The sequence below is a fragment of the Callithrix jacchus genome, chromosome 3 (assembly GCF_049354715.1).
Source record: "Callithrix jacchus isolate 240 chromosome 3, calJac240_pri, whole genome shotgun sequence".
NCBI classification, from domain to species: domain Eukaryota; kingdom Metazoa; phylum Chordata; class Mammalia; order Primates; family Cebidae; genus Callithrix; species Callithrix jacchus.
Genome location: NC_133504.1, coordinates 178,026,341 through 178,052,958, shown reverse-complemented (window position 1 = coordinate 178,052,958; position 26,618 = coordinate 178,026,341). Strand labels below are relative to the sequence as shown.

At 39.9% G+C, this 26,618-nt stretch overlaps 1 protein-coding gene across 1 annotated transcript in view; it reads left to right on the top strand.

Annotated features, from left to right (window-relative positions):
- CD38 (CD38 molecule) overlaps positions 1–22,421 on the top strand; it is a 73,695-nt gene extending 51,274 nt beyond the window's left edge. Inside the window, exons 4-8 of the mRNA XM_002745965.6 lie at positions 10,143–10,228; positions 14,334–14,407; positions 15,958–16,050; positions 16,378–16,464; positions 19,883–22,421. Coding sequence (XP_002746011.1) covers positions 10,143–10,228; positions 14,334–14,407; positions 15,958–16,050; positions 16,378–16,464; positions 19,883–19,946 — 404 coding nt within the window. The 3' untranslated portion in view covers positions 19,947–22,421. The remainder of the gene's footprint in view (positions 1–10,142; positions 10,229–14,333; positions 14,408–15,957; positions 16,051–16,377; positions 16,465–19,882) is intronic.
- Positions 22,422–26,618: the final 4,197 nt, after the last annotated feature.

Below are 26,618 nucleotides of genomic sequence, written 5' to 3'. Positions count from 1 at the left end.
TTTGGTTGCCTGTGCTCGTGGAGTATTGATCAATAATTTTTTGCCCAGACAAATGTCCTGGAGAGTTTCCCCAGTGGTTTCTTGTAATAGTTTCATAGTTTGAGGTCTTAAATCTAAATATTTAATCTATTTTGGTTTTATTTTTGTATGTGATTTGAATTAGGGGTCCAGTTTCATCTTTATCCATTCAGCCACTCTGTGCCTTCTGATTGGAAAGTTTAGTCCATTTATATTTGATGTAAATGTTATTATTTATAAATAAGGACTTACTCCTGCTATTTTGTTATTTGTTTTCTGTTTGGTTTGTGGTTTTGCTTTGGTTGCCTGTGCTCACAGGGTACTGCTCAATAATTTTTTGCCCAGACAAATGGCAAAAAATTCTCTTTCTTCTTTCTTTCCTTTCTCTTTTCCTTTTATGAAGGTGATTTTTTTTTTCAGTTTTCTGCTTTTTATTTCTTGTGTAACTTTTGTTGTATGTTTTTGGGGTTGAAGTTACCATGAGGCTTACAAATGGTATCTTATAACCCATTATTTTAAGTTGATAACAACACAGTTTGCGTAAAGAAACAAACAAGCAACAAACAGAAAGCTAATGAAAACTCAGTATCTTAACTTCATTCTTCCACTTTAAAACTTTTGTTGTTTCTATTTATATCTTATTGTACTGTATATGTCTTGAAAAGTTATTATAGTTATTATTTCTGATTGGCTCATCCTTTAGTTTTTCTACTTAAGACAAGAGTAGTTTACATACCATAGTTACAGTGTTAAAACATCCTGTGTTTTTCTGTGTACTTACTATTGCCAGTAAGTTTTGTATCTTCAGATGATTTCTTATTGCTCATCAACATCCTTTTCTTTCTAATTGAAGTACTCCCTTTGGCATTTCTTCTAGGACAGGTCTTGTGTTGATTAAATCCCTCAGCTTTTGTTTGTCTGGAAAAGTCTTTATTTCTCCTTCATGTCTGAAGGATATTTTCACTAGATATACTATTCTAGGGTAAAAACTTGGTTTTTTTTCTTTCGGCAGTTTAAACATGTCATGCACTCTCATCTGCTCTATAAGATTTCCACTGAAAAGTCTGCAGATGTATTGGAACTCGATTCAATGTTATTTGTTCTTTTTTCTTGCTGGTTTTAGGATTTTTTCTTTATTCTGGGTCTTTGGGAGTTTGATTATTAAGTGCCTTGGGGCAGTCTTCTTGGGTTAAATCTGCTTGGTGTTCTATAACCTTCTTGTACTTGGATATTGATGTCTTTCTCTAGATTTGCAAAGTTCTCTGTTATTATCACTTTAAATAAACTTTCTACCTGTATCTCTTTTTCTACTTCCTCTTTGAGGCTAATAACTCTTAGATTTGCCCTTTTAAGGCAGTTTCCTAGATCCTGTCAGTGTGCCTCATTGTTTTTTATTCTTTTTTCTTTTGGCTTTTCTGTCTTTGTGTTTTCAAGTAGGCTGTCGTCAAGTTCATTCATTCTTTCTTTTGCTTGATCAGTTCTGCTTTTAAAAGACTCTGGTGCATTCTTCAGTGTGTCATTTGCACTTTAGAACTCCAGAATTCTACTTGATTCTTTCTAATTATTTTCTTCTCTTTGTTAAATTTATCTGATAGAATTCTGAATTCTCTCTCTGTATTATCTTGAATTTCTTTAAGTTTCCTAAACACCTCTGTTTTGAATTATTTGCCTCACATATCTCTGTTTCTTCAGGACTGATCTCCGATGTCTTATTTAATTCATTTGGTGAGGTCATGTGTTCCCGGATTGTCTTGACACTTGTAGATGTTTGTCTGTGTCTAGGCATTGTATTTACTGTAGTCTTTACAGTCTGGGCTTGTTTATACCTGACCTTGGAAAGGCTTTCCAGATATTCTAAAGGACTCAGATATTGTGATCTATGCTGTATCTGCTGTAGGGGGCCCTGCAAGCCTAGTAATGCTGTGGGTCTTGCACACACTCATAGAGGTACCACCTTGATGGTCTTGGACAAGATCTGGAAGAATTCTCTGGATTACCAGGTAGAGACCCTTTTTATATTCCCTTTACTTTCTCCCAAACAGAGTCTCTCTCTTTTTGTTCTGACCCACATAAAGCTGGGAATGGAGTGATACACTTCACCACAACTAGGACTTTGCTGGGCTAGACCTGAAGCCACTACAGCTTCAGGTTGAAGCCACCTGAACTCCTGAGCAGATGTCCAGCCTTGAACCTTATAGCTAGCAGAATAATGAGTCTACAGCACTGGGTCTTGCCCAAAGTCTGCTGTAACTATTTCCTGGCTACCATCTATATTTGCTCAAGGCTCTGGGCTCTACAATCAGTAGGTGACAAATCCAGCCAGACCTGTATTCTCTTCAGGATGGCAAGTTCCCCCAGGCCCTGGGCTGGTCCAGAGGTGCCATCCAGGAGCCGGGGACTAGAGTCAAAAACCTAAGAAGTCTACCTACTATTCTATTGTACTGTGGCTAAGCTGGCATTCAAACCCCAAGACACAGTCCTTCCCATGCTGTCTTCCCCTTTCCTAAGGCAGAGGAGCCTCACCTCATGGCTACCACCAACACAGGCCCACAGGGAGTACTGCCAGTATTCTGCGAATATTCCAAGGCTCAAGGGCTCTTTAGTCAGCTGTGGTAATCCTTCCTGGCCTGGGACTCACCCTTCAAGGGAGGCAGCTCCCCTCTGGCCCAAGGCTGGCCCAGAAATGCTATCAAAGAGCCACATCCTGGAATCAGGACCCCCAAGACCAGTTGGTGTTCTACCTCTCTCTGTACCTGAAGCCAGCAAATCTCAGAGTATCACCCAAGGACCATGACATATGAATTAGGTATCACTTCTGTTTTTTCAGGACCCAAGGGCTCTTCAGTTAGCAGGTGATGAATCCTGCTAAGACTGGGTGCTTCACTTCAAGACAGCAGGTTCTCTTCTGGCCTAGGGTGTGCTTAGAAATGCCATCTGGGAGACAGAGCCTTTCCAGATGGCTTTGTAACTCTCACCAGTGCCTTATCCTGTGGCTGAGCTGGTATCCAAGGATGCATGACAAAGTCCTCCCCACTCATCTGTCTCCTCTTCTCAAGCAGAAGGAAGGGGCCTTTTTTGGATACATGAGCTGTGCAGCCTGGGGTTAGGGGAGGAGTGATGCCAGCACTCCCTTGGCTACCCTGGCTGGTGTCTCAGTAGGTCACATGTGCCACTGGCTTTGAGCTCAGTTCAGCATTATGACTCGCTTAGGAGTTGCAGTCCTGTGGCCTTGACTGCCCTTTAAGTTTATTTAGAGCCCCAGGACACTTTAGTCTGCAGTAGTGAGGCTTGTGAAAACTCAGGTTTCTAATGCTGGGGTTGACAGTTCCCTTCTGGCTAGGGCTGATTTAAATGTTCCCTCTGGGGATAGGCATCAGTTTGGTCTGGTATTGCTTTCTGCTGTGACAGGGAACCACCGAGTTCAACGCTTCACATTTGCTATGCTCTTCCTCTCCCTAGCACACAGAATCCCTCTCCACACCAAGCAGCTATTGCTGGGGGATGGGAGAGGGGTGGCACTGGTGATTTAAGACCATTCTGTCTACCTCTTCAGTGCCTCTTACAGTGACATGAAGTTAAACCCAGGTACTATAAGTGTTCCCCTTGATTCTTGGTTCTTATGAAGGCACTTTTCTTGTATAGATAGTTGTTAAATTGGTGTCTTGTAAAGGGCACGTTTGGTGGAGCCTTCTATTCCTCCATCTTGTTCCACTCTCAAGTCTGAGTTCCTTATATATTTTGGATATTGACCCCTTATCAGATGTATGGTTTGCCAATATGATCTCTCTATCCATAAATCAAGTTTGTCTTTTTTATGCTGTTAATTATTTCTTTTGCTGTAGAGAAGCAATTTAGTTTGATGTAATCCCATTTGCTAATTTTGCTTGTGTTGCCTGCATTTTAGAGATCAAATGCAAAAAAATTATTGCCAAGACAATTTTTTTTGTAGTGTTTTTCCTATGGTTTTGCTGAAGTTTAGATATTTGATCCTTTAGACTTAATGTTGATATTTGATCCCCAATGTGAGGAGGTGAGGCCTAATGGGAAGTGTCTGGGTCATTGGGGCAAATCCCTCACAAATGGCTTGAAGGGCTTGTGCTGTCCTTGTGGTAATCACTGAGTTCTCACTCTCTTGGTTCCCATGAGAGCTGGTTGTTTAAAAGAGCTTGACACCTCCCCTGTCTTCTGCTTCCTCTTGCACCATGCGATCTCTGCACACACTGATTCATTTTCATCTTCTGCCACGAGTAGAAGCCGCTTGAACTCCTGAGCAGATGCCCAGCCTTGAACCTTATAGCTAGCAGAATAATGAGTCAAATAAACCTTTTTTTTAAATAAATTACCCAATTCTGGGTATTCCTTTATAGTAACATAACAGACTAACAAAGTTTTTTTCTAGTAGTATTGCAGTTTCTGGTCTTACATTTAATTGCTTAATTTACTTAAATCAATTTTAAATTTAAAGTTTATATAAACTTTTTGGTTGACTTTTGCATATGATATGAGATAAAGGTTCAATTTTATTGTTCTGTGTGCTGGTATTCAGTTTTCACAGTACCGTTTATTGAAGAAATTTTTCTTTTCTCATTGTATATTCTTAGCACCTTTGTAAAAAAAAATCAATTGACCATTCATTTATGAGTTTATTTTGGGGTTCTCTATTCTGTTCCATTGGTAAACATATGTGTTTGTATGGCCAGTTAAAACACCATGCTGTTTTGATTACTATACCTATAGTTTGAAATCAGGTAGTGTAATGCCTTCAGCTTTGTTCCCTTTGCTCATGATTACTTTGGCTGTTTTGTGTGTGTGTCAGTGGGTTCACGTGTATTTTTTAATTGCTTTTTCTATTTCTGTGAAAAGTGATATTGGAATTTAGACAGAGATTGCATTGAATCTGTAGATCTCTTTGGGTAACATGGACATTTCAGCAGTATGAATTCTTCCCATCTATGAGCATGGAATATTTTTCCATTTATGTGTGTCTTTTTCAATTTCTTTCATCAGCGTTTTGTAGTTTTTGGTATACAGATCTTTTACTTCCTTGGTTAAATTTATTCCTAAGTAATTGGGTTTTTTGTAGCTATTGAAATGGGATTATTCTCTTTATTTCTTTTTCAGATAGTTTGTTGCTAATGTACAGAAATGCTATTGATTTCTGTGTGTTGATTTTGCATGCTTCAACTTTACTACATCCATCAGTTCTAATAGTTTTTTGCTGGAGTCTTTAGTGGGCTTTTTAAATATGTATAATTATGGCATCAATGAAGAGTGGCAATTTCACTTTTTTTGTTGGATGCCTTTTATTTCTTTCTCTCACATAATTGCTCAACGAGGACTTCTCCATTATTATGTTAAATAGTAATGACAAAAGTGGGCATCCTGACTTCTTCTAGGTATCAGAGAAAGGGCTTTTGATTTTTTGCTATTGAATATAAGGTTGCTGTGGGCTTCTCATATATGACCTTTATTTTATTGGGGTTCATTCCTTGTATACCTAATTTGGCGAAGGTTTTTATTATAAAAAGAATGCTGAATTTTTCAAATGGTTCTTCTGAATCTAATGAGATGATCACATGCTTTTTGTCCTTCATTATGTTAATGTGTTATATTACATTCATTAAAATCTGTGTATGTTATTAAAATAAGCATCCTTGCATCCCGGGGACAGATCCCACTTGATCATGGTGGGTGATTCTTTCAGCATATTGCTGAATTCAGTTTGCTAGTGTTTTGTTCAGCATCTTTGCATCTATGTTCACCAAGGATCTTGGCCTGTCATTTTCTTTTCTTGCAGTGTCCTTGTCTGGCTTTGGTATCAGGGTAATGCTGGCTTCATGAAAAGAGTTCGGAAGTATTTTCTCCTCTTCATTTTTTTGTAAGACTTTGAGGAGGATTGGATTTAGCTCTTTAAATGTTTGATATCATAGCACTCAGCAGTGAATTCATCATGTCCTGGGCTTTCCTCTGATGGCTTTTAAATGACTGATTCAATCTTCTTACTCATTATTCCTGTTCAGATTTTTCATTGCCTCATGATTCAGTCCTGGTAGGTTGTATGTGTCTAGAAGTTTATCCATTTCCTTTATGCTATTTAACTTGTTGGCATATATTAATAATTGTTTTAGTGTCTCTTATGACCCTCTGTATTTGTGTAGTATCCATTGTAATATCTTCTTTTTATATTTCTGATGTTATTTGAGTCTTCTCTTTTTTCTTAGTAAAGTTAGCTGAATATTTGTTAATTTTATGTATCTTTTCAAAAAAAACCAATTCCGTTTGTTAATCTCTTGTGTTGTTTTCTTAGTCTCTATTTTATTTCTTTTATAATCTTTATTGTTTCCTTCCATAATGTTAAATGTTTTTGTTCTTTTGAGATCTCTCTTCTTTCTTGATGTAGGTATTTATTACTATAGCTTTTCTCTTAGAACTGCTTTTGCTGCACCCCCTATGTTTTGGGTATATGGTATTTACATTTTCATGTCTCAACATATTTTTAAATTTTCCTTTTCTTTATTGACTCATTGTTTATTCAGGAACATGCTGTTTAATTTCCATATATTTGTGAATTTTCCAATATTTCTTCTTTTATTGATTTCTAGTTTTCTACCATTGTGGTCAGAAAAGATACTTAATATGACTTTAACCTTCTTAAATTTGCTAAGGCTTGTTTTTTGTGTCCTAATATGTGCCCTGCCCTAGAAAATATTCTGTGTGTGCTCGAAAGGAGTGTGTATTACGTTACTGTCAGATAGTGTCGATGCTGATGTATATGTCTGTTAGGTTCATTTTGCCTAAAGCATTGTTCAAGTTCATTGTCTCCTTATTAGTTTTCTGTTTAAATGATCTGTTTATTGTTGAAAGTGGGTATTGAAGTTTCCTACTATTATTGCCTTACATTATGTCTCTCCTTTCAGATACTTAAATATTTGTTATTTATATTTAGGTTCTCTAATGTTGGGTGCGTGGATATTTACGATTTTACAAATTTTATAAATTATTACAATATTACACATTTACAATATCTTCTTAATTGACCCCTTTATCACTATAAAATGTTGTTTGTTTCTTTTTACAGTTTTTGACTTAAAGTCTATTTTGTCTGAAAGAAGTGTAGTTACTTCTGATCTCTTTTAGTTTCCATTCACATGGAATATGTTTTTCCATTCCTTCACTTTCAGTTTATATGTGTTCTTAAAAGTAAGGTGAGTTTCTTGTTGTCAGTGTGTAGTTGGATCTTAAAAAAAATCTATTCATTCGCTCTGTTTTTTTGTTGAAAAATTAATCCTTTTACATTCAACATAATTATTGATAGGTAAAGACTTGCTACTGCCATTTTATTAATTGTTTTCTTTTTTTAAAGATACTTTGTTTCTTTCTTCCTCTCATTGTCTTTCTTGTGGTTTCATTGTTTTACACTGCTGGGTACTGTGATGGCTTCTTATCATGTCATTTATAGGATGTATTTCCTGGCCAGGCAATTATGATATTTGGTATCTGAAGTTTAGCAGCATTTCAGGTCAGGCTCCAAGGTTAGGTGGACAGGCAAGATCAGAGGCTATGCTCCTTAGAAATGCACAATTGAAGATCACCTTTGTGAGAATGGAGCCATGGGTTGACTTTTGGCTGAAGTGAGCAGCTATTTGACCTTCCTGGTCAACTGGGACTGTTTTTGATTCTTCTTCAAAATGCACTGAGGTAGAAGATTCCCTGCCTGGGTAGGTTGTTGGCAGGCATTTTGGCTGAGTGGAGCCACTGCTTGACTTTCTGGATCAATTAAATCTAGCTTTTATCTTTCTCTAGGATGGGCAAAGATAGTCATCTACCTGCCTGGGTTGGGTCATTGGGGTGGTCTCTGAGGCCAGGAGTCGAATCTAGCTATCTAGGAACTTAAGCTAGATTGTACTTCCCAAAGTGGTTCTGAAGGAGACTAGCTCAGCTTCATAGCTTTTGGGTCATGAAACTGGCTGGTATTTCTTATAGGAGGCCATGGCTGGCAGAAGCACAGAGGTACCATCAAGATCCATGTGCTGGTCACTATGACTTCTGCCTCCTTTCTTTGTTTCTACCTAATCTGGTGCAATCTAGTTGTCCTCCTATCCTCAACATTCCCTGTGAAATGAGACTGGAGTCAGCTTTCCTGGAAAGCATCTTGGAATGCTAGGGAAGACGGATAATTACCTCTGGTTCTCTTTCCCCCTATAGAAACCATGGCCCAGGAAATCTTCTCCATCTGGCTTTGTGTCCTTCTTAGGGGGAGGAAAAGGCGTACCATAGTCAAAGTGAGATCGTTCTTCTTACCCATCCCATTTGGTTTTCATTCAGTTCTGTGGACCACATGGGTGTCTCAAGCTTGTTTTCAAGTATTGGAGCCTTCAAAAAGACATCCTGGTCTGTGGATAATTGCTAGTTGAACTTTCTATAGAGTTAAGTCTGAGACTTTCTATCCTGCCATCTTGCTGATGTCACTCCTCTAGGCATGAAGTATTTAGTTCTGGAGGCTGAGAAGGCCAAGATCAAGGCACTGAAAAAGTCATTGTCTGTCTGGTGAAGACTTGTTCTCTGCTTGTTGCTACGTCCTCACAGGGCAGAAGGTGGAAGAGTAAAAAGGCCTAATTGTTATATTTTAATTTTTTGGCTTATTTTGGCTTATTTTTTTTCTCAACATTTTAACCTGATTTAGTTTTGCCTTGTTTATTTGTTTTACTATTTTTTATTCTTTCTTTCTTTCTCCTCCTCATTCTTTTTCTTCCTCTTCTTCTTTCAGAAACAGTCTGTCTCTCTCACTCAGATTGTGGCACAATCTCAGCTCACTGCAGCTTCAACCTCCTGTGCTCAAGCAATCCTCCTGTTTTAGCCTCTTGAGTAGCTGGGACTATAGGCATGTGCTACCATGCCCAGTTAATTTTGGTATGTTTTGTAGAGACAGAGTTTACCATGTTGCCCATGTTAGTCTCCAACTCCTGGGCTCAAGAGATCCACCTGCTGGCCTCCCAAAGTGCTGAAAATACAGGTGTGAGCCATTGTATCCAGCCTGTTTGTTTTAATATGAAGTTCTTAATTTATGTCACAACTTTCTAACCTCCTTTTTTCTCTTGCCTTTTTTGTATTCTTAAGTTTATTTCTGTTCCTTGCTAAATTTTCTTCTTTTTCTTTTTATTCCTAACTTTAAATTTTTATTTTATGTTATGTTTATGTTTTCATAATGGCAGGCAGCAATGGAGAAGAATCCTATTGGGAGAGGAAAGATGACAACTGAGAGTCTCTTTAGATGTGATTGTGAAGATCAAAGAGGTTTACATTCATGAAAACATATATGCTTTAAAGCAGTTTACAAAATGTATGTCTGTTTCACTGTCAACCTTTTTACCTCTCAGGAGGATAATTCCTTTTGACTCCACAATAATTATTTACATCTGTACATGGGAATGTTTCTTTTTTATTTGTGTGGTTTTGGTTTTAAAGCATTTAATCATTATGAGACTCCTAGAATTACTGTATCATGTACCCTCTGAAGGCAAGGTTCCCATCTAATTTATCTTTCTAAGACCTAAAATTCAATAAATGTGCATTAAGGCAGATTTCTTTGGGAGAAGTGACACAAAAACTATGTATTCATGCTCTATATCTATTGTGCTTTACTCAAGGCTAAGACTGCCTTGATGAGGGCAAGTGCAGGAAGATTCTGAGCCCGTCTGAGAGTAAGTGGTGAAGATTTAAGAAGGTGGGGCAGGAAACTCAGACAGAGAGAACTGTCAGGAAGCAGAAAAGTGGTTGGCAAAAGCAACCACTGAAGGACTGATCTCACCTCTAATTCTTCCTGGACTGGGGATAATGTAGAGGGCTTATCTCTATCAAATGAACTTTTGCTAGCATTTCCCAGAATCGTGACTTGCCACTGTGTTCCCATCTGGGATCTGGAATTTGGAAGATAAGGTAAGAACTTTGGAAGGAATTCAGGGGACACTTAGTTAAATTGGGTCAAAATGTGTCCATTCTCCAGCCTCTGTCTTGGCAGTGACACGTTGGAAAATGGTTCCATTATGATTCAACAGCCAGGGAAGAGTGGAGCTTATTTATATTCATTCTTTTCCACTTTATTTTCTATAATCTGTGTCTTTTAGAAATAAACTATCGATCTTGCCCAGACTGGAGAAAAGACTGCAGCAGCAACCCTGTTTCAGTATTCTGGAAAACAGTTTCCCGCAGGGTAAGTACCAAGCAGTGAAATTCTAGAGCTTTGGAGACCACAGAACTTAAGATGTCATCCAGTCAGCGCTTGTTTTAACACTTTTGGATTACAGATCCTTTTAGGAATGAAAATATAGGATTCATCCCTGAGAAAAAGGTTCAGAAGCACATGCCAGAAAATGTACACATTCAATTTTAGAACATTCATAGATGTCCATGGCCTCCAGTTGCAGAATCTTGGCTCTTACACACTCTTTGACTTTGGCTACCAGGAGCCTGGGGTTTAATTCTCTGATTCAGGTATTAATCAGTCGTAGTTTCCTGAGCAGTTGTAACAATCTACATACATGGACCACTTACTATGTGCCAGATACAGTCCTCAGCTCTTGTGTGTGTGTGTGTGTGATGAAGTCTCGCTTTGTCGTCCAGAATGTAGTGCAGCATCACGATCTCAGCTCACTGCAACCTCTGCTTCCTGGGTTCAAGCAATTTTAGTGCCTCAGCCTCCCAAGTAGCTGGGATTACAGGTATACACCACAACACCTGGCTAATTTTTGTATTTTTTTTCCTGAGAGAGTATTGCTCCATCACCCAGGCTGGAGTGCAGTGGCACAATTGGCTCACTGCAACCTCTGCATCCCAGGTTCAAACAATTCTCCTGCGTCAGCCTCCAGAGTAGCTGGGATTACAGGCACCCACTACCACACCCAGCTAATTTTTGTATTTTTAGTAGAGATGGGGGTTTCACCATGTTCTTCAGGCTGGTCTCGAACTCCTGATCTCATGATCCACCTGCCTCAGCCTCCCAAAGTGCTGGGTTTATAGGTGTGAGCCATCACGCCTGGCCAGTCCTCAGCTCTTTATGTGAACTAAAAACTTACATCTTCACCAGAGCCCTGTGAGGCAGGTACTGTGAGTATTGTACTCATTTAACACATAAAAATGTGAAGGTACAAGTAAATAAGGAATCTACTGAATGTACAGACATAGTAAGTGGCATATGTGGGAGTTTATCCCGAGATGTCTGACTCTAGATTCAAAATCTAGGCTGGGAAATACACCATGGCACCCTCTACCTATTTTTTAAATTGATACATAATAATTTAACATATTTATTGGATATATAGTGATGTAATACATGTAAGGTATAGTGATGCGATCAGGGTAATTAGCATATTTATCATCTCAAACATTTATCATTTCTTTGTGTTGGGAGCATTCAACTTCCCCCTCCTGGCTAGTTGAAACTATTTAATATATTATTAACTATAGTCATCCTACAGTGCTATCGAGCAACAGAATTTATTCCTCCTATCTAACTATAATTTTGTATTCTATAACAAATCTCTACCTATCCCCTCTCCTCCTACTTTTCTCAGATTCTAGTGGCCTCTGTTCTGACTTTTACCTCTGTAAAATCAGCTTATTTTTAGCTTCCATATATGAATGAGAACATGCAGTATTTAAGCATCTGGGACTACAGGCATGGGCCACCATGCCTTGCTAATTTTTGTATTTTTAGTAGAGAGGGGGTTTTACTACGTTGGCCAGCTTGGTCACAAACTCCTAACCTCAGGTGATCTACCTGCCTTGGCCTCCCAAAGTGCTGTGATTACAGGGATGAGTCACTGTACCTGGCCAGGAATACATTTTTTAATGCCTGAATACAATTCCATTGTGCACATATACCCCCATCTATTTATGACTTTACTCAAAGCTGACTGTGTATATTTATTTATCTTGTAAATTGCTTCACTGTAAGTGGACAAGGAAACATTCCTTTTCAAGTGTATTAGGAAAAAAAGAGAAAGAAAGGAGGAAACCAATGAAAAAAGAAGGTGGAAGTAACAATGTACTAATTATAATTCTTCAAAATTAAACTTGGACATCTGAGGAGTTGGGCCAGGTGGAAATGTGTTTGTTAAGTGCATATGTCTTAGTCCATTTGTGCTTCTGTCACAAATTACCTGAGACTTGGTAATTTTTTTAAAAGCAGGAATTTTATTTTCTCATTGTTCTGGATACTTGGGAAATCAAGGATTAAGGTGCCAGCAGATTGGATGTCTGGTGAGGCTGCTTTCTGCTTCCAAAATGCCTTCTTGCTGTGGCCTCACATGGCAGAGGCAGAGGGGCTAAAGGAACCTACCTAATTCCCCAGAGCCCTTTTATAAGGGCATTAATCCCCTTAGGGCCCAATTTTCTCCTAAAAGACCCACCGCTTATTACCATCACACTGGTCTTAGGTTTCAGTATAAGAAACATTCAAATGCGCGTACATTCAAATCATAGCAGCATGTCTGTGACAAGCCTTGAGGAACATTCCTGTGTCATTCCCACTGAGTCATCCCCATAGGTGGTGTGACAAATCCCCACATTAAAGGCGAAGAAACTAAGCCTCAGAAGTTAAGTGACTCATCCAGGTTCCCTGGGATAATAAGCGGCAGAGCCAAGAGCCCAACCTTGGTCTTCCTGATTCCAAAGCCATGCTCTTCAATTTTGTTCTTTGAATCTGCTTATTAATTCTATCTTTTAAATAACAGTTTGATTTTAACTCTGGGTTGTGCCTAGCTAAACCTCTGTCTTAGGGGGATTCATGTAAATCCTACTATGATGGAGACAGGGAAACAGGCCGAAAGTTGACATAAGGAGACTGTGTTTAAACTTGGGGCAGATTCTTTTACTCATTCTGATCTTCAGATTCCTCATTTGGCAAATGGAAATCAAAATATGCCTGTTCCATTGGGTCACTGCAATGTTTAAAATGAGATACCACTATCCTGTAACGTAACTCACAATCCACCCACTTTGAAAATAATGTATATTCCACCTGCCCCAGCACCTCCAATGTCTAAGTTTAATTTTGAAGCATTATAATTAGTACATTGTTACTCCCACTTTCTTCTTTCATTTCTTTCTTCCTTCCTTTCTGTTTTTTTCCTAATACACTTGAAAAGAAGTGCTTCCTTGTCCACTTACACTAAAATTGTAAGTTGCTTACTCTGAAGCAACTTACAAGATAAATAAATATACACAAACTGAGTGCTTACTATGGACAGTGAGCGATCATTGGCACTTTATAGTTTTTGCTTGTTTGCTTTTTCTGAGAAGTTTGTTTCACCACTCTATGGTATATTTTAGGGCAGTGCTGTCGCTCAGAACTTTTAAAACCAAGTCACATTTTATATGTATCAAGAACATTCTTGTGTTCTCCACTCAGTCCTTGGCACTGGGAGTAGAGAAGTACTCAGGGTTGAAGGCATCCTACCCCGTGAGCTACCGGCACCTTTATCTTTGCCATTCACGCACGGACCTATGTGGATGCCCTTCTTTTTTCAGACTTGATCCTTTCTTTTTCTGATAACAGAGGCAGTGTTTTTTTTTTTTAATTTTTAATTTTTGTGGGTAGGTTAAACTCATCATGATAATACGATACAGTTGGATAATGTGGAAGGAATGTAGGATGCTGTCAGAGTCAGTGAAGGGGACCTGAGCTAGTTCCAGGGGGTTGGGGAGGCCTCCTGGAGGGAGCATATAGGCCACTTTATTTTGTTCATTTTTTCCAAAGCCTAACAAAGATTCCTGCTGAAGGTTTGTTGCATGAAGAAATAAGACACTTTGCTCAAGCATATCTATTCATTCATTTATTCAGTCCTCCTTTCTCTCTGTGCCTTTCCAGGCCTGAGGGTAACCTCTTCTCTCCTCGGTTTCCCCTTTTGTGGTGTTCCCATTTCCCTTGTCTCTGAATCATCCACCTGCTCCCACTAAACAAGTGTAATGTCTACAGTGAATGACACTGAGAAAGCACTTTCATCTTTCTCCTCTAGACATTCCTCTTACTCATCTGGACTTCTAACTTCTGAACCACTGAATTCAGCAGCTCTGTAAACTACAACAATGAACATTGTTCACTTATAGATTGGAGCAACTGCTTCAAGAATTCTGATATGAAGCATAATCCGTCCAGTGGCTTGGAATGAAAATTATGTAGATCTGACATTCCAGTGCTTAAACCATATAGAACATCTTTGATTAACAACTGTCGCTAAGTGTTGTTCTGAATGAAACTGCTAGAGCATGATGATTAAGTTTGCACGATGAATGGTGGACATTTCTTTTTTTTTAAGTTTGCAGAATCTGCTTGTGGTGTGGTCCATGTGATGCTCAATGGGTCCTGCAGTAATATCTTTGACAAAAAGAGGTACACATTCATTTTGCCTCCTGTTTGCAAGTATAGTGTTGCGAATTTCACAGTGGATGTTTCATCCCTAGAAAGAATATGCTTTTCATGTTTCAGGTCAGTTCTGAAGATCTGAGCCAAAAAAGGTAAACATTTTGAATTCTATGGAGAAAGTTGTCTCCTACGTCAATGCTTTTGTCTGATTTCTTCTTTGCCGAAAATCCTCTACCAGGTTCTAATGGCCACTGCACTATATCTATCCCCTGCTCTTAACTTCTCCAGATATGGGGTAATTTTCTTAGCTTTCTCTCCCGTTATATTTCACCCTACCCATTGATCACCGTTGTTCACACTGTTCACATACGACCTGCCTCCCCTGTTCCCTTCTGTCTAAATCCTCACCATCCATGAAGACCCGCTTTACCTCCCCTTTCCTCCAGGAAGAGTGTAGTAATCTCAGTTCAGTAGTATCCCAAATCAGTAGTAAAACTATTACTGGGAACATTGGGAACTGTGCTGGGCTCTTGGGAAACTATTACTGGGAACATTGGGAACTTCACTGTCTTTTTGCAGACATTGTCAGCAATGTATTTGTATTGCAGTGGTTAAAAGCAGGTACTGGAGGTCATTACATATTATCTGTGTGACCTTACGTGGGGCACTCAACCTCTGTAAGCCCCTGTATAAGTACCTGAAGAGGTGATGGTGATGGGAAGATTAACTGAGACAATGGATGGAAAGTGCTGAGCTCTGTGCCTGACCACGGAGAAAGTGCTCAGTAAGAATCAGCTATCATTCTCATTTGATGATCCTCACCAGTGAATCTGGCCACACCTGTGCCTTCTTGTCTGATCTCCTACACTTACAGTTTTTGCTACATCAATTGCCTTTTTGGTCTTTGCTCTCTAATTTTTGTTCTCTAATCCCACATAAGGCTGACTGAAAGGAGGAAGCACACATTAATCTGCCTTGGAAACTCTAGGTGCTCCACATAACTTTTCTTCTCTCCTGTTTTGATATTTACTTATACAAGGAAGCATTTGTCCTTTTGTCTTCTGATCCCAATTTTTTGGGTGAAAGCATTAACATTTCAGAAGTTTACGATCTGATATTATGATTTAAGTACTGGAGTGTCAGTTGCCAGAGACTAACAGGAAAGAGTTTAGGAATGGGATTAAGGCAGGCCACTATGGACTTTCCAAGCACTGCCTCTCAAACTTTGCTGAGCATGTGAATCACTTTGGGATCACTCAACTGCAGATCCTTTCAGCAGGTGGTGGTGGCTGAAGTTCTACGTTTCTAATGACATCACCTGTTCATTAGGTTGGTCTAAGGACCACTCTTCAAATAGCAAGTATTTAAGGAATCAATATAATTGCACAATTTAAGAATTTTATTTTGAGAATCTTGTTAATCGAGGGTCATGCTGAATAAGATGTTATTGATTTGCAATTTGATGGGTCAACTCCAAAGGATAGGTCCTAGCCAGTGCCATCCTGCCTGCTGGTTTTTAAGGGGGCGTGGATGCTTTAGTTTGGGGTTGATGGTGTTCTTTTCTTCTTCTATTTTAGCACTTTTGGGAGTGTGGAAGTCCATAATTTGCAACCAGAGAAGGTTCACACACTAGAGGCCTGGGTGATGCACGATGGAAGAGGAGATTCCAGGTATATCTTACTACTTGGTACCCAAGGGATATTTCATGAATCAGTTCATGAAAGCATCCACAGTCACAAGAACTTGTTGGGAGCAAACTGATTCAGAAGATGAATGTACATGAATCTCATCCCAACAGCCTCTTAACTTCATTTCTGCAAAGGATATTTACCTGCTTCACACTTCAACTCTCCTGCTGACCCAGGAGCTCTTAGACACTGGGCTTCTGCTTTGCCTCTTAATCTAAGGGTCTTGCCCAGGGCCTGCTACAAAAACAAAGAGACTCAAAATGTGTTTGTGAGGTCTTGTAATATCCTACTTTCTTCTTTCTTCCCCAGAGACTTATGCCAGGATCCCTCCATAAAAGAGCTGGAATTGATTATAAGCAAAAGGAATATTACATTTTCCTGCAAGAATATCTACAGGTAATTGATTTCTTCTTGAAGAAAAAAAAATGACTATCTTGCCATCTGTAGAATTTCCTTTTATCCTTAGCCTCCTCTGAGCTTGGAGGGCTGTGGGAATCTTTCCTGGGGCTTGATGATGATCTCAGATGGCAACATATGGTGATCTCTGTCCCTCCTTCCAAGCCTAGTCCAGAAGATATTCCTAGCTAGTGGCCTTCACTTGGCCACCTTTCCCCAACCTTCTCTACTGGTCCCAAGTAGGACTTACCTCTAAAGCTGACACAACCTTTGACAGCATATGTACTGGTTCCCAGTGTGAGTGGCCCAGCCCAGGGTTCACTGGCCCACTAGTTTCAGGAGAGCAAGGGAATGATTTGCTAAGCCCTTTCTCCCAAGCTGTAAAATCCTTGTGACTTGACATCATTTTGCATGTGAAGCTTCCTTAGTTGGATCTCAGTACAAATGCCTAACATGGGATAAGGTGTCATATGGCAGTCTACCAAGATTTTTTTTAATAAAAAAATAAAATATTTTAAAACTTTTACTAATAATTTGTATTTACTAGAAGACAGTTTAAAATTACAGATAGATATATATTTTTAAAGTCACCTATAATTCTAGTTTCAAAACTAAGACCCCCTCACTCATTTTTAAGCAGTTGTGACCAATCGTGTAGATAGGGACTCACTGGTAGAAGCATCTTTGGAGATTTTCCCACACGTAATAGCTTGGAACAAGATTGATGCAGAAAGGAAAAGCTATTCAAAGAAGGTAGAAGCTGAGATGCTAGAATATTGTTTCTGTCAACTGCCATTACCGTCTCCCATTAACCACATCAGAAAAGTAGAAGGATAGATTTAAGGGATTCTTCTGATAGCTTTAGTTTCTCACATGACCTGAATTCCTCATCGGTCAGCTTGCTTCTCTCTGGAAACTCCTAGAAAAGGACATGAGTATTCTACAGCAGTTATACAGGAAAACAGAAAGAATGAATGAAGGAGCCACTGTAAAAAAATCTTGCAGATATCTGACCAGTCTAAGCTGTTCAAAGACATGTTGCATAAAGAAAATAGAATAGTAGCAACCTGGGTAAAGACTGGGAAATAAAGATGCCCTTATTCCCAATACTCTTTATTTTTTTCTCATTTTAAATATTAACCTTTTTTTCATAAATGACCAGAGGGCCTTTATATTACAGTTCATCAAACTCCTCATTTGTGTCTGCTCTAGGATCCAAGTGAGCTCACTCATTCTTCATCTGGAAAAAAATATGGGCATGGCTTCCATTTGGACTTGTACAGACAGTGGGAAGCAGGTCATTTATAAGCCAACACTTATTATTCAGAGCATCAGATCATGCGACTTTAAACTTGGGGATTGTCTTGAAATCACTGTTCATTTCCTCCAACCAGGAAGCTGTAATATATTCAGTATGACTCTTTGAATGACTGGATTGGCAGGACCCCCTTGTTGTGTCTAACTGTTGTGTGGCTTTAAAGAACAGTTGTTTGTCTCTAGGGGAGCCCAAGGTGAATGTCGTGGATACAGACATAGACTGTAGTTTAAATCTCTCCATTCCAAACATACATTTTCATTTTAGCAAACTTCTGTCTAGCTCTTTTGGTGTTACTATTTAATAATCAAACACCTCTTCCTTCCAGAAGTATAATTATATACATACATGCATATGTATATATTAGACCTATACAAATTAGACTTCCTGATGACTCTAATATTAATCTCTTAATAAATCTCATCACTCAGAGACAAACACTATTAACATGTATATTTCCAAGCCTCTTTTTTTTAATACATACACTCATGGTCCTGATAAAATGTATATGGAATTTCTTAACATAGGTTTATATGTTTTAACCAGTGGAATGAACAGTGGATATCATAAAATTAGCAGTCAGCATGATTTATCTGGCTAGGCCCTCTAGTGGCATGTAAAAAAAAAAACCCTAAAGGGTACATTAATTCCTGTATGTTGCTTCAAAACATCAAAATGTTCTCTCTCCATCAAAATGTTATTCTCTCCATCAAAATGTTATTCGACAGATGAAAAGTCATGTCCATTCTATGGGGACATTGGATATGAATACTTACATATTCCTGGAGAGGGATCATCTTAACAGCATAGGCGCTACTACTTTTTCAAAACTGAATTCCCAATTTGAAACTGGAATTCATAAACATAGTCATATTCTCCTCATTTAATGTAAAGCAAAGGTAGCTTCAAAAATCCTAAATAGTCTTGGAAAGATTTCTTTTCCATCGCAGCATTTCCTTAATAAAGAGGATAATTTGTTTTCCCAGAATGTCTTCATGAGGGGATCCCAGGTTACCATATTGGTGAGGATGGAGTGACTCTATATTTAGAGCTGCTGCACCCAGTTGGTCATGACAGTTGACTGGGGGTGAGCCTGAGGTGACCCATCACAAGGGCAGGTTCTGACACCTCTTCCTTCCAGAAGCCCAGGGGTGTTGGCAGCTGCTTCTGAGGATCTCCCTCTTCCTTGGCTCATATTTAGCAAAATCAAATTTAAAGAATCTCCTTCCTCGCTGTCTACCATCCCCCTATTCATGTGCCAGCCACTCCCATTGGGTCCTGTTGCTTTAACTAATTTTTGTGAAAATAATAGTCATTCACTTGTTAGATGCTTATCTAAGGTTTTTTCAGTGCAAAGGAAGTTTGGTCTCCTTGCTGAGGGTCTCCAGCCTTTCCCAGAGGATCTATAACCTCTGCTTTTTACCCTAGATCCAACACTCCCTCAGGAAGCTTCCCTCAGGAAGAAAATGAATGTTCAAGTTTTCAGAAAGCATTACATTTCCAAATGAATGACGTGTCGCATGATACATTTCTGTGCCCTTCTTTTCCCCCTGTAGTTCTAACGTGGGTATCTTTGCCATCTCTGGTCCAAGGACTTCCTGACCTACATGTATAAATATTCCCTCACTATGTATAATACTCCCTCAGGAGAAGAAAGCAAATTAGCCACAGAAACTATGGGGGTCCCTGGCCTTGGTTGCTGCTCCTGCTGTATTTTGATCATCAGCTGACAGGGACAGCTCCTCTCCTGACGTGTCACTGCAGGAGATGAATTTGTATGGATGCTAAGTGGTCTGTGCATATTGTTATAGCTAAAAAGCGGGTTTACCCCCATGTCTACTAAAAATACAAAAAATTAGCTGGGCATGGTGGCGCATGCCTGTAATCCCAGCTACTCAGGAGGCTGAGGCAGGAGAATTGCCTGAACCCAGGAGGTGGAGGTTGCGGTGAGCCGAGATCCCGCCATTGCACTCCAGCCTGGGTAACAAGAGCGAAACTCCGTCTCAAAAAAAAAAAAAAAAGGGGGGGTTTCCTCCATTAGCAAATTGGACCACAGATGTATTCTATGGCTTCTTGATTTCCTTTTTTGCTTTCTTGTCATAGACCTGACAAGTTTCTTCAGTGTGCGAAAACTCCTGAGGACTCATCTTGCATATCTAAGATCTGAGCCAGTCGCTGTGGTGTTTTACCTCCTTGATTCCTTGTGGTTTATGTCAACATACATGACTCAGCGGACTTGCTGGTGCAGAGCCGAAGATTCTGGAGGGTCCTCCACAATAAGGTCAACACCAGAGATAGAAGCCTTTTCCCCCAAAGTCTTAAAATAACTTACATTATCAGCATAACTTTTATTGTGATCTATCAATAGTCAAGAAAAATGATTGCATAAAATTAAAATGAAAGTTTTACATTAATCCTTTCTACTGAAAAATGACCACACCAAACCTCTCTTATTAGAACAGGCAAGTGAAGAAAATGAATGCTCACGTTTTCAGAAAGCATTACATTTCCAAATGAATGACCTTGTCGCATGATACATTTCTGTGCCCTTCTTTTCCCCCTGTAGTTCTAACGTGGGTATCTTTGCCATCTCTGGCCCAAGGACTTCCTGACCTACATGTATAAATATTCCCTCACCATGTATAGTACTCTCTTATAAATGACTTCTCTACCGGATTACTGGTTGCTCATAAACCTCATATTTTGGCCAGGCGCAGTGGCTCACACCTGTAATCCCAGCACTTTGGGAGGCCGAGAAGGGTGGATCACGAGGTCAAGAGATCCAGAGCATCCTGGTCAACATGGTGAAACCCCGTCTCTACTAAAAATACAAAAAATTAGCTGGGCATGGTGGTGCGTGCCTGTAATCCCAGCTATTCAGGAGGCTGAGGCAGGAGAATTGCCTGAACCCAGGAGGCGGAGGTTGCGGTGAGCCGAGATTGCGCCGTTGCACTCCAGCCTGGGTAACAAGAGCGAAACTCCATCTAAAAACAAAAAACAAAAAACAAAACCCTTATATTTTACTCGTAAATGTGTTACTACTCCCTGTCTCCCTACTCCACTCTCATTTGCTGTAAAAATTTCTCTTACCATCCCAACTTTCACTCCCCATCGTGCTTACCTGAAGGTCGTGGGAATGACCTGGGCTTTAATGCCCCTTTTCTAACCTCCCAAGGCTCACCGTTTTCCTATTGTAATGGTTCTTCATCTTATAATGTTTGAGGCACATTTTCAAATATAGTCATTTGATTTTAGACTGAATACTTGAAAGGACATACACACACACACACACACACACAAATATATGTAAGTGCATATAACTGCATACACACACACACATGCCTGTATACAGTCATATGATACATATGCACACACACACGCCTATATACATAATATGCCACTTAACAATGGGAATGTGTTCTGAGAAATGCATCATTAGCTGATTTTGACATTGTGTGAACATCATAGATTGTATTTACACAAACCTAGATGGTATAGCCTCCTACACACTTGGGCTACACGGTATAACCTTTTGTTCCTAGGCTACAAACCTGTATAGCATGTGACTATACTGAATATGGCAGGCAATTTTAACACAATGATGAATGTTGGTATATCTAAACATAGAAAACGTGAACGTGCAGTATGATAATCTTATGAGACCACCATCATATATGTGTTCCATCATTTGGTCCATTGTTGGCTGAAAAGTATTTATGAGGCACATGATTGTGTATATCCTTTCCTGTTACAAAAACAGTGTCTCTCAGTCCACAGTAATTACGGCATTCAGTAGGTCTTACTTAAGCCCTGAGTCACCATTTGTGTCAACCTGTTTGGTGCCACGTCCAAATCTCTTACATAACCAGCAGACAAAGCTAGCAAATAATTTGGCAAAACGTCTTGTTTATTTGGCTTTGTCTTTGCAACTTTCTGTGCCTTTCATAGCTCTTGTTTGGAGGAAGCCCCACCCATGTCTGCACACTGTGATACAAAGGGGACAGCATCAACTTGCTTCTTGGTGCCTTATTCTTCCTTAGAACAATTCCTAAATCTGTAACTTAAGTTTCTCAGGAAGATTCCATACTGCACAGAAAAACTGCTTTTATGAGTTTTTAAAAGGCAAATTGTTATATGTGCTGGATAATTTTTATGTATGACAGATAAAAATTGTATAAAGTAAAATATTAAAGTACACCTAGAAAACTGTATAACTTTAAGTCATTTTATAAACACATTGCTATTTTCTCACAGTTTTTCTTAGAATAATAAAGCAATTAATTTACTTATACTATGAAGAGTCATCATTTTAATATATATTTTAAGCAATCCACCAAGAACTCAGTAGCCAGCTGAGAGGTGGTGTCTAGAGAGGTGGTGCTTAGCTGGGCCTTAGCTCACACACACAAAGCACAACAGGCTTTGAACTATCCCCCAACAGGGCATTTATCCTTGAACTTGATTCAGAGAGACACACATTACCATTCTCTAATTGGAATGCAAGTAGCACAAGGCAGTGAAAACTATGGAATTAAGAGGCAGTGACACATTGGGCAAGTTTATTAACATCTGTGACTCTCTAGTTTGAAATATATTTGTAACAGACAAAAATGAATCATACAAACAATAAAATCATAATGAAGAGCTGTGTTGAATAATTATTTTAAAAAGAGTTGTTTCCGGGTTTGAAAGAATTAAGGGACAGGTTAAGTGGGTGGTACACCGCAGACAACAGGACCTCCCACCTACTGCACCCCATGATTGAGTGAGTTAGGTAGCTGGGAAAGGATAGGTCACTGTCCTGGTGTGTCTCATTAGTGGAATAAGTGGGAATAGATGCCAACAAGAGTCCATGCTGCTGTCTACAAAGACCTGAGAGTCCTTACTCACACCTCTTTATCCTTTGACACATCGAAGAAGAAAGAATGATGTTTTTCAGTAGGAGTCTCACATTTAAGAATCACATCATGACACACCTTTTGTTCTCTATTAACAAGAGTCACCTTGAGACCCAGCAGGATTTAATGTAATGACAACGAACTGTGTGATTCTTTTTTTTTTTTTTTAACTTTTATTTTAAGTTCAGGCATACATGTGCATGCTTGTTACATAGATAAACTTGTGTCATGGGGGTTTGTTGTACAGATTTTTTATAGTTTTTGAGATGGTGTCTCGCTTTGTTGCCAGGCTGGAGTGCAGTAGTGCAATCTGAGCTCACTGCAACTTCCACCTCCCAGGTTGAAGTGATTCTCTAAGCCTCCCGAGTAGCTGGGATTACAGGCGGTGCCACCATGCCCAGCTAATTTTTTTCAGATTTTTAGTAGAGATGGGGTTTCAACCTGTTGGCCAGGATGGTCTCAATCTCCTGACCTCATGATCCAACTGCCTTGGCCTCCCAAAGTGCTGGAATTATAGGTTTGAGCCACCACACCCGGCCAAGAAAACCAATGTTTATTCTACAGGGCACTTCACATATTGTATCAGCCTGTGATCTCAGCTGTGACAACAGAACACCACTCTGGCTGTGTGTTAGTCAGGGTTCACTAGAGGGACAGAACTAATGGGATAGATGTATTATGAAAGGGAGTTTATTAAGGCGTATTGACTCACACAGTCACAAGGTGAAGTCCCACAATAAGCCATCTACAAGCTGAGGGGTAAAGGAAACCAGTCTGAGTCCCAAAATCTCAAAAGTAGGGGAGCCAACAGTGCAGCCTTTAGTCTGTGGCCAAAGGCCCAAGAGCCCCTGCCAAACCACTGGTTTAGGCCCAAGAGTCCAAAAGCTGAAGAACTTGGAGTCCGATGTGCGAGGGCAGGAAGCATTCAACGTGGGAGAAAGATGGAGGCCAGAAGACTCAGCCAGTATAGTCCTCTTATGTTCTTCTGCCTTCTTTTATCCTTGCTGCACTGGTAGCTGATTAGATGGTGCTCACCTAGATTGAGGGAGGGTCTGCCTCTCCTACTCACTGACTTAAATGTTAATGTCCTTTGGCAACACCCCCACAGACATACCCAGGAACAATAGTTTGCAGCCTTTAATTCAATCAAATTGACAATATTAACCATCACAGGCTGAAAATGAATTTTCCAAAAACAATCAAGAGCTTATAGATTCTCTAGGAAGGCAAGAAAATAGTTTGAAGCTACCTAGTCAAGAATAACACTCCAGATTACTCCACTGGGTTGTCAGGTTGAAAAGTTGCCACTTGCCCTGTGGACACTTGGCGGTCTCTCTGTCACTGCCAGAACACAGATGTGGCTATTTCTGGGAATAGAACTAACTAAAGAAAATGGTAGACAGTGCATGGTGCCTGCTTTCCTTCCTCACCGGCCACAGAATGATGGCCGACAGATCTGTTTGGTGTGTAAGGCCTAATACAGGTAAAATGCTTAGGACAGAGCTCAGTTTTTCTGTCTGTAAAATGGGAGTGATAAAAGTGTCTACCTTTTTGGGTTGTTTTGAGCATTAAGGTGATATGTGCTAAATTCTTAGAATAATGCTTAAAACATACGAAGAACTGTATCAATGTTAGTTAGCTCTTTTTTTTTTGAGCATGTTTTTATTCTGGAGGAAATTCCTTGACCAGTCTAACTAGTTTAGCCGCTGAGACCCTGAGACTCTGGGAGCAATGGAGAAGAGGGTAGAGAAGGGCTCTCCTGCCAACCAAGACTAGAGGATCAGCTAAAGTCTCTCACAAGCTTTGAATCATCCTAGATGGTTAGAACTTTCCCACCTAAAAGAGAAATAGACCAGATACTTTTCACTAAGAGCTGACCCATTCCAAGCTGCATTGACAAAATGCAGCGATAGACTCCACTGCTCACAAATCTAAGAAGTTCACACGTACAAATTTCATCCTTCAAGCTGATCAAGAGTTCAACAATCCCCTTTGGCATTGCCAATTCAGGACTCTTCTCTTCTGACTAGGTACTTACTGCTTTGATGATGGTTGAAATGTGCAGCCTTCCTTGGTGCAATGAAGCCAGAAGACAAGATGTGCTGGGAGTAGAAATTTTCTCCCTCTGGAATCAGAGAACTGAAAGAACATTGAGAGAGCAGAAGAGCTAAGAAGAAATGGGACAGCTGGCCCTGACCTTCTGCACAAGAACAAATCTCCCATTGTGAATAATATGTAATAATCATTCAGTTTTCCGAGGTTGCCTTCCAGGGAATTTTCCTGCACTGGTGGAATAATCAGATACAAGCTGGGGAGACAGAGAGAGAGAAAGAGAGAGAGAGAGAGAGAGAGAGAGAGAGAGAGAGAGAGAGAGAGAGAGAGAGAGAGAGAGAGAGAGAGAGATGCCCTGTGGGAGCTGCTGCTAAGTCCCAGATTCTTCTTCGACACTTCAGAATTGGATGACTTTGGCACTGGGCCACAGAAGTCATGAGCTTCTCTAGCCACAGCTTGTTTGGCCTGGTGCTGTGAGAGGAAGGAAGCAAGGTGGGATCTCATCAGACCTTTCCGCTATCAGCCTTTTAGAACACAGGTGAGTCTGTGCTATCAGATGGGATTATTTTTAAAGTGTGTTGTTTTGTCTAGGCATGGTAGCTCATGCCTGTATTCCAGCACTTTGAGAGGCTGAGGTGGGCATATCACGAGACCATCCTGGCCAACATGGTGAAACCCATCTCTACTGAAAATACAAAAATTAATTGGGCACAGGGGTGCACGCCTATAGTCCCAGCTACTTGGGAGGCTGAGGCAGGAGAATCACTTGAACCCTGGAGATGGAGGAGGTTGTGGTGAGCCGAGATAGTGCCAATGCACTCCAGCCTTGTGGCAGAGTAAGACTTTACAAAAGTCACAAGCATTCCTATACAACAATAACAGACTTAAAGAGAGCCAAATTATGAGTGAACTCCCATTCACAATTGCTACAAAGAGAATAAAATACCTAGGAATACAACTTACAAGAAATGTGAAGGACCTCTTCAAGAACTACAAACCACTGCTCAAGGAAATAAGAGAGGACACAAACAAATGGAAAAATATTCCATGCTCATGGTTAGGAAGAATGAATATTGTGAAAATGGCCTTACTGCCCAAAGTAATTAATAGATTCAATGCTATCCCCATCAATCTAAAAAAAAAAAATGGTTACCAGCAAATCAGCAAATAATTTGTGGTCTCTTGAAATATGCAGAGGGCTGCAATCTGATTGCCTTCTACTTCCTTCACAGGACTTCAAGAACAAGCCATTTTGTCCCATCTGTGATTAGTCCATGAGGAATAAATATTTTTTCTAAATCATCAGTGTAACAGTTAAATATAGAAAACCAGCCAGGTGTGGTGGCTCACACCTGTAATTCCAGCACTTTGGGAGGCTGAAGTGGGAGGATCACCCAAGGTCAGGGGTTTGAGATTAGCCTGGCCAACATGGTGAAACTCTGTCTCTACTAGAAATACAAAAATTAGCCAGGTGTGGTGGTGAGTGGCTGTAATCCCAGCCACTTAGGAGGTTGAGGCAGGAGAATCACTTGAACCTAGGAGACAGAGGTTGCATTGAGCCAAGACCGTGCCATTGTGCTTCAGCCTGGGCAATAGAGTGAGACTCCATCTCAAAAAGAAAGAAAAAAAAAAGGGAGAAAAAAGAAAACCAGTCTAGGTCATAACCTGGTTCAAATCACTAATCATGATGTGCAGCTGTGGGCCTCCATGAAGAAACTGTCTTAAAAGAGGGGCATGAAAGGGTACCTTTACTTAGGTATTTGAAATTCCCATGTTTTAAACGGTGGTTGGATGACAAGACCATCTTGCAGCAGCCCATGTGATCCCTTAGCTAGAGTTGTCTGGTAGAAGGAGCACTGCTCTTCTGGTCTTGAACAGACAACGGCCTA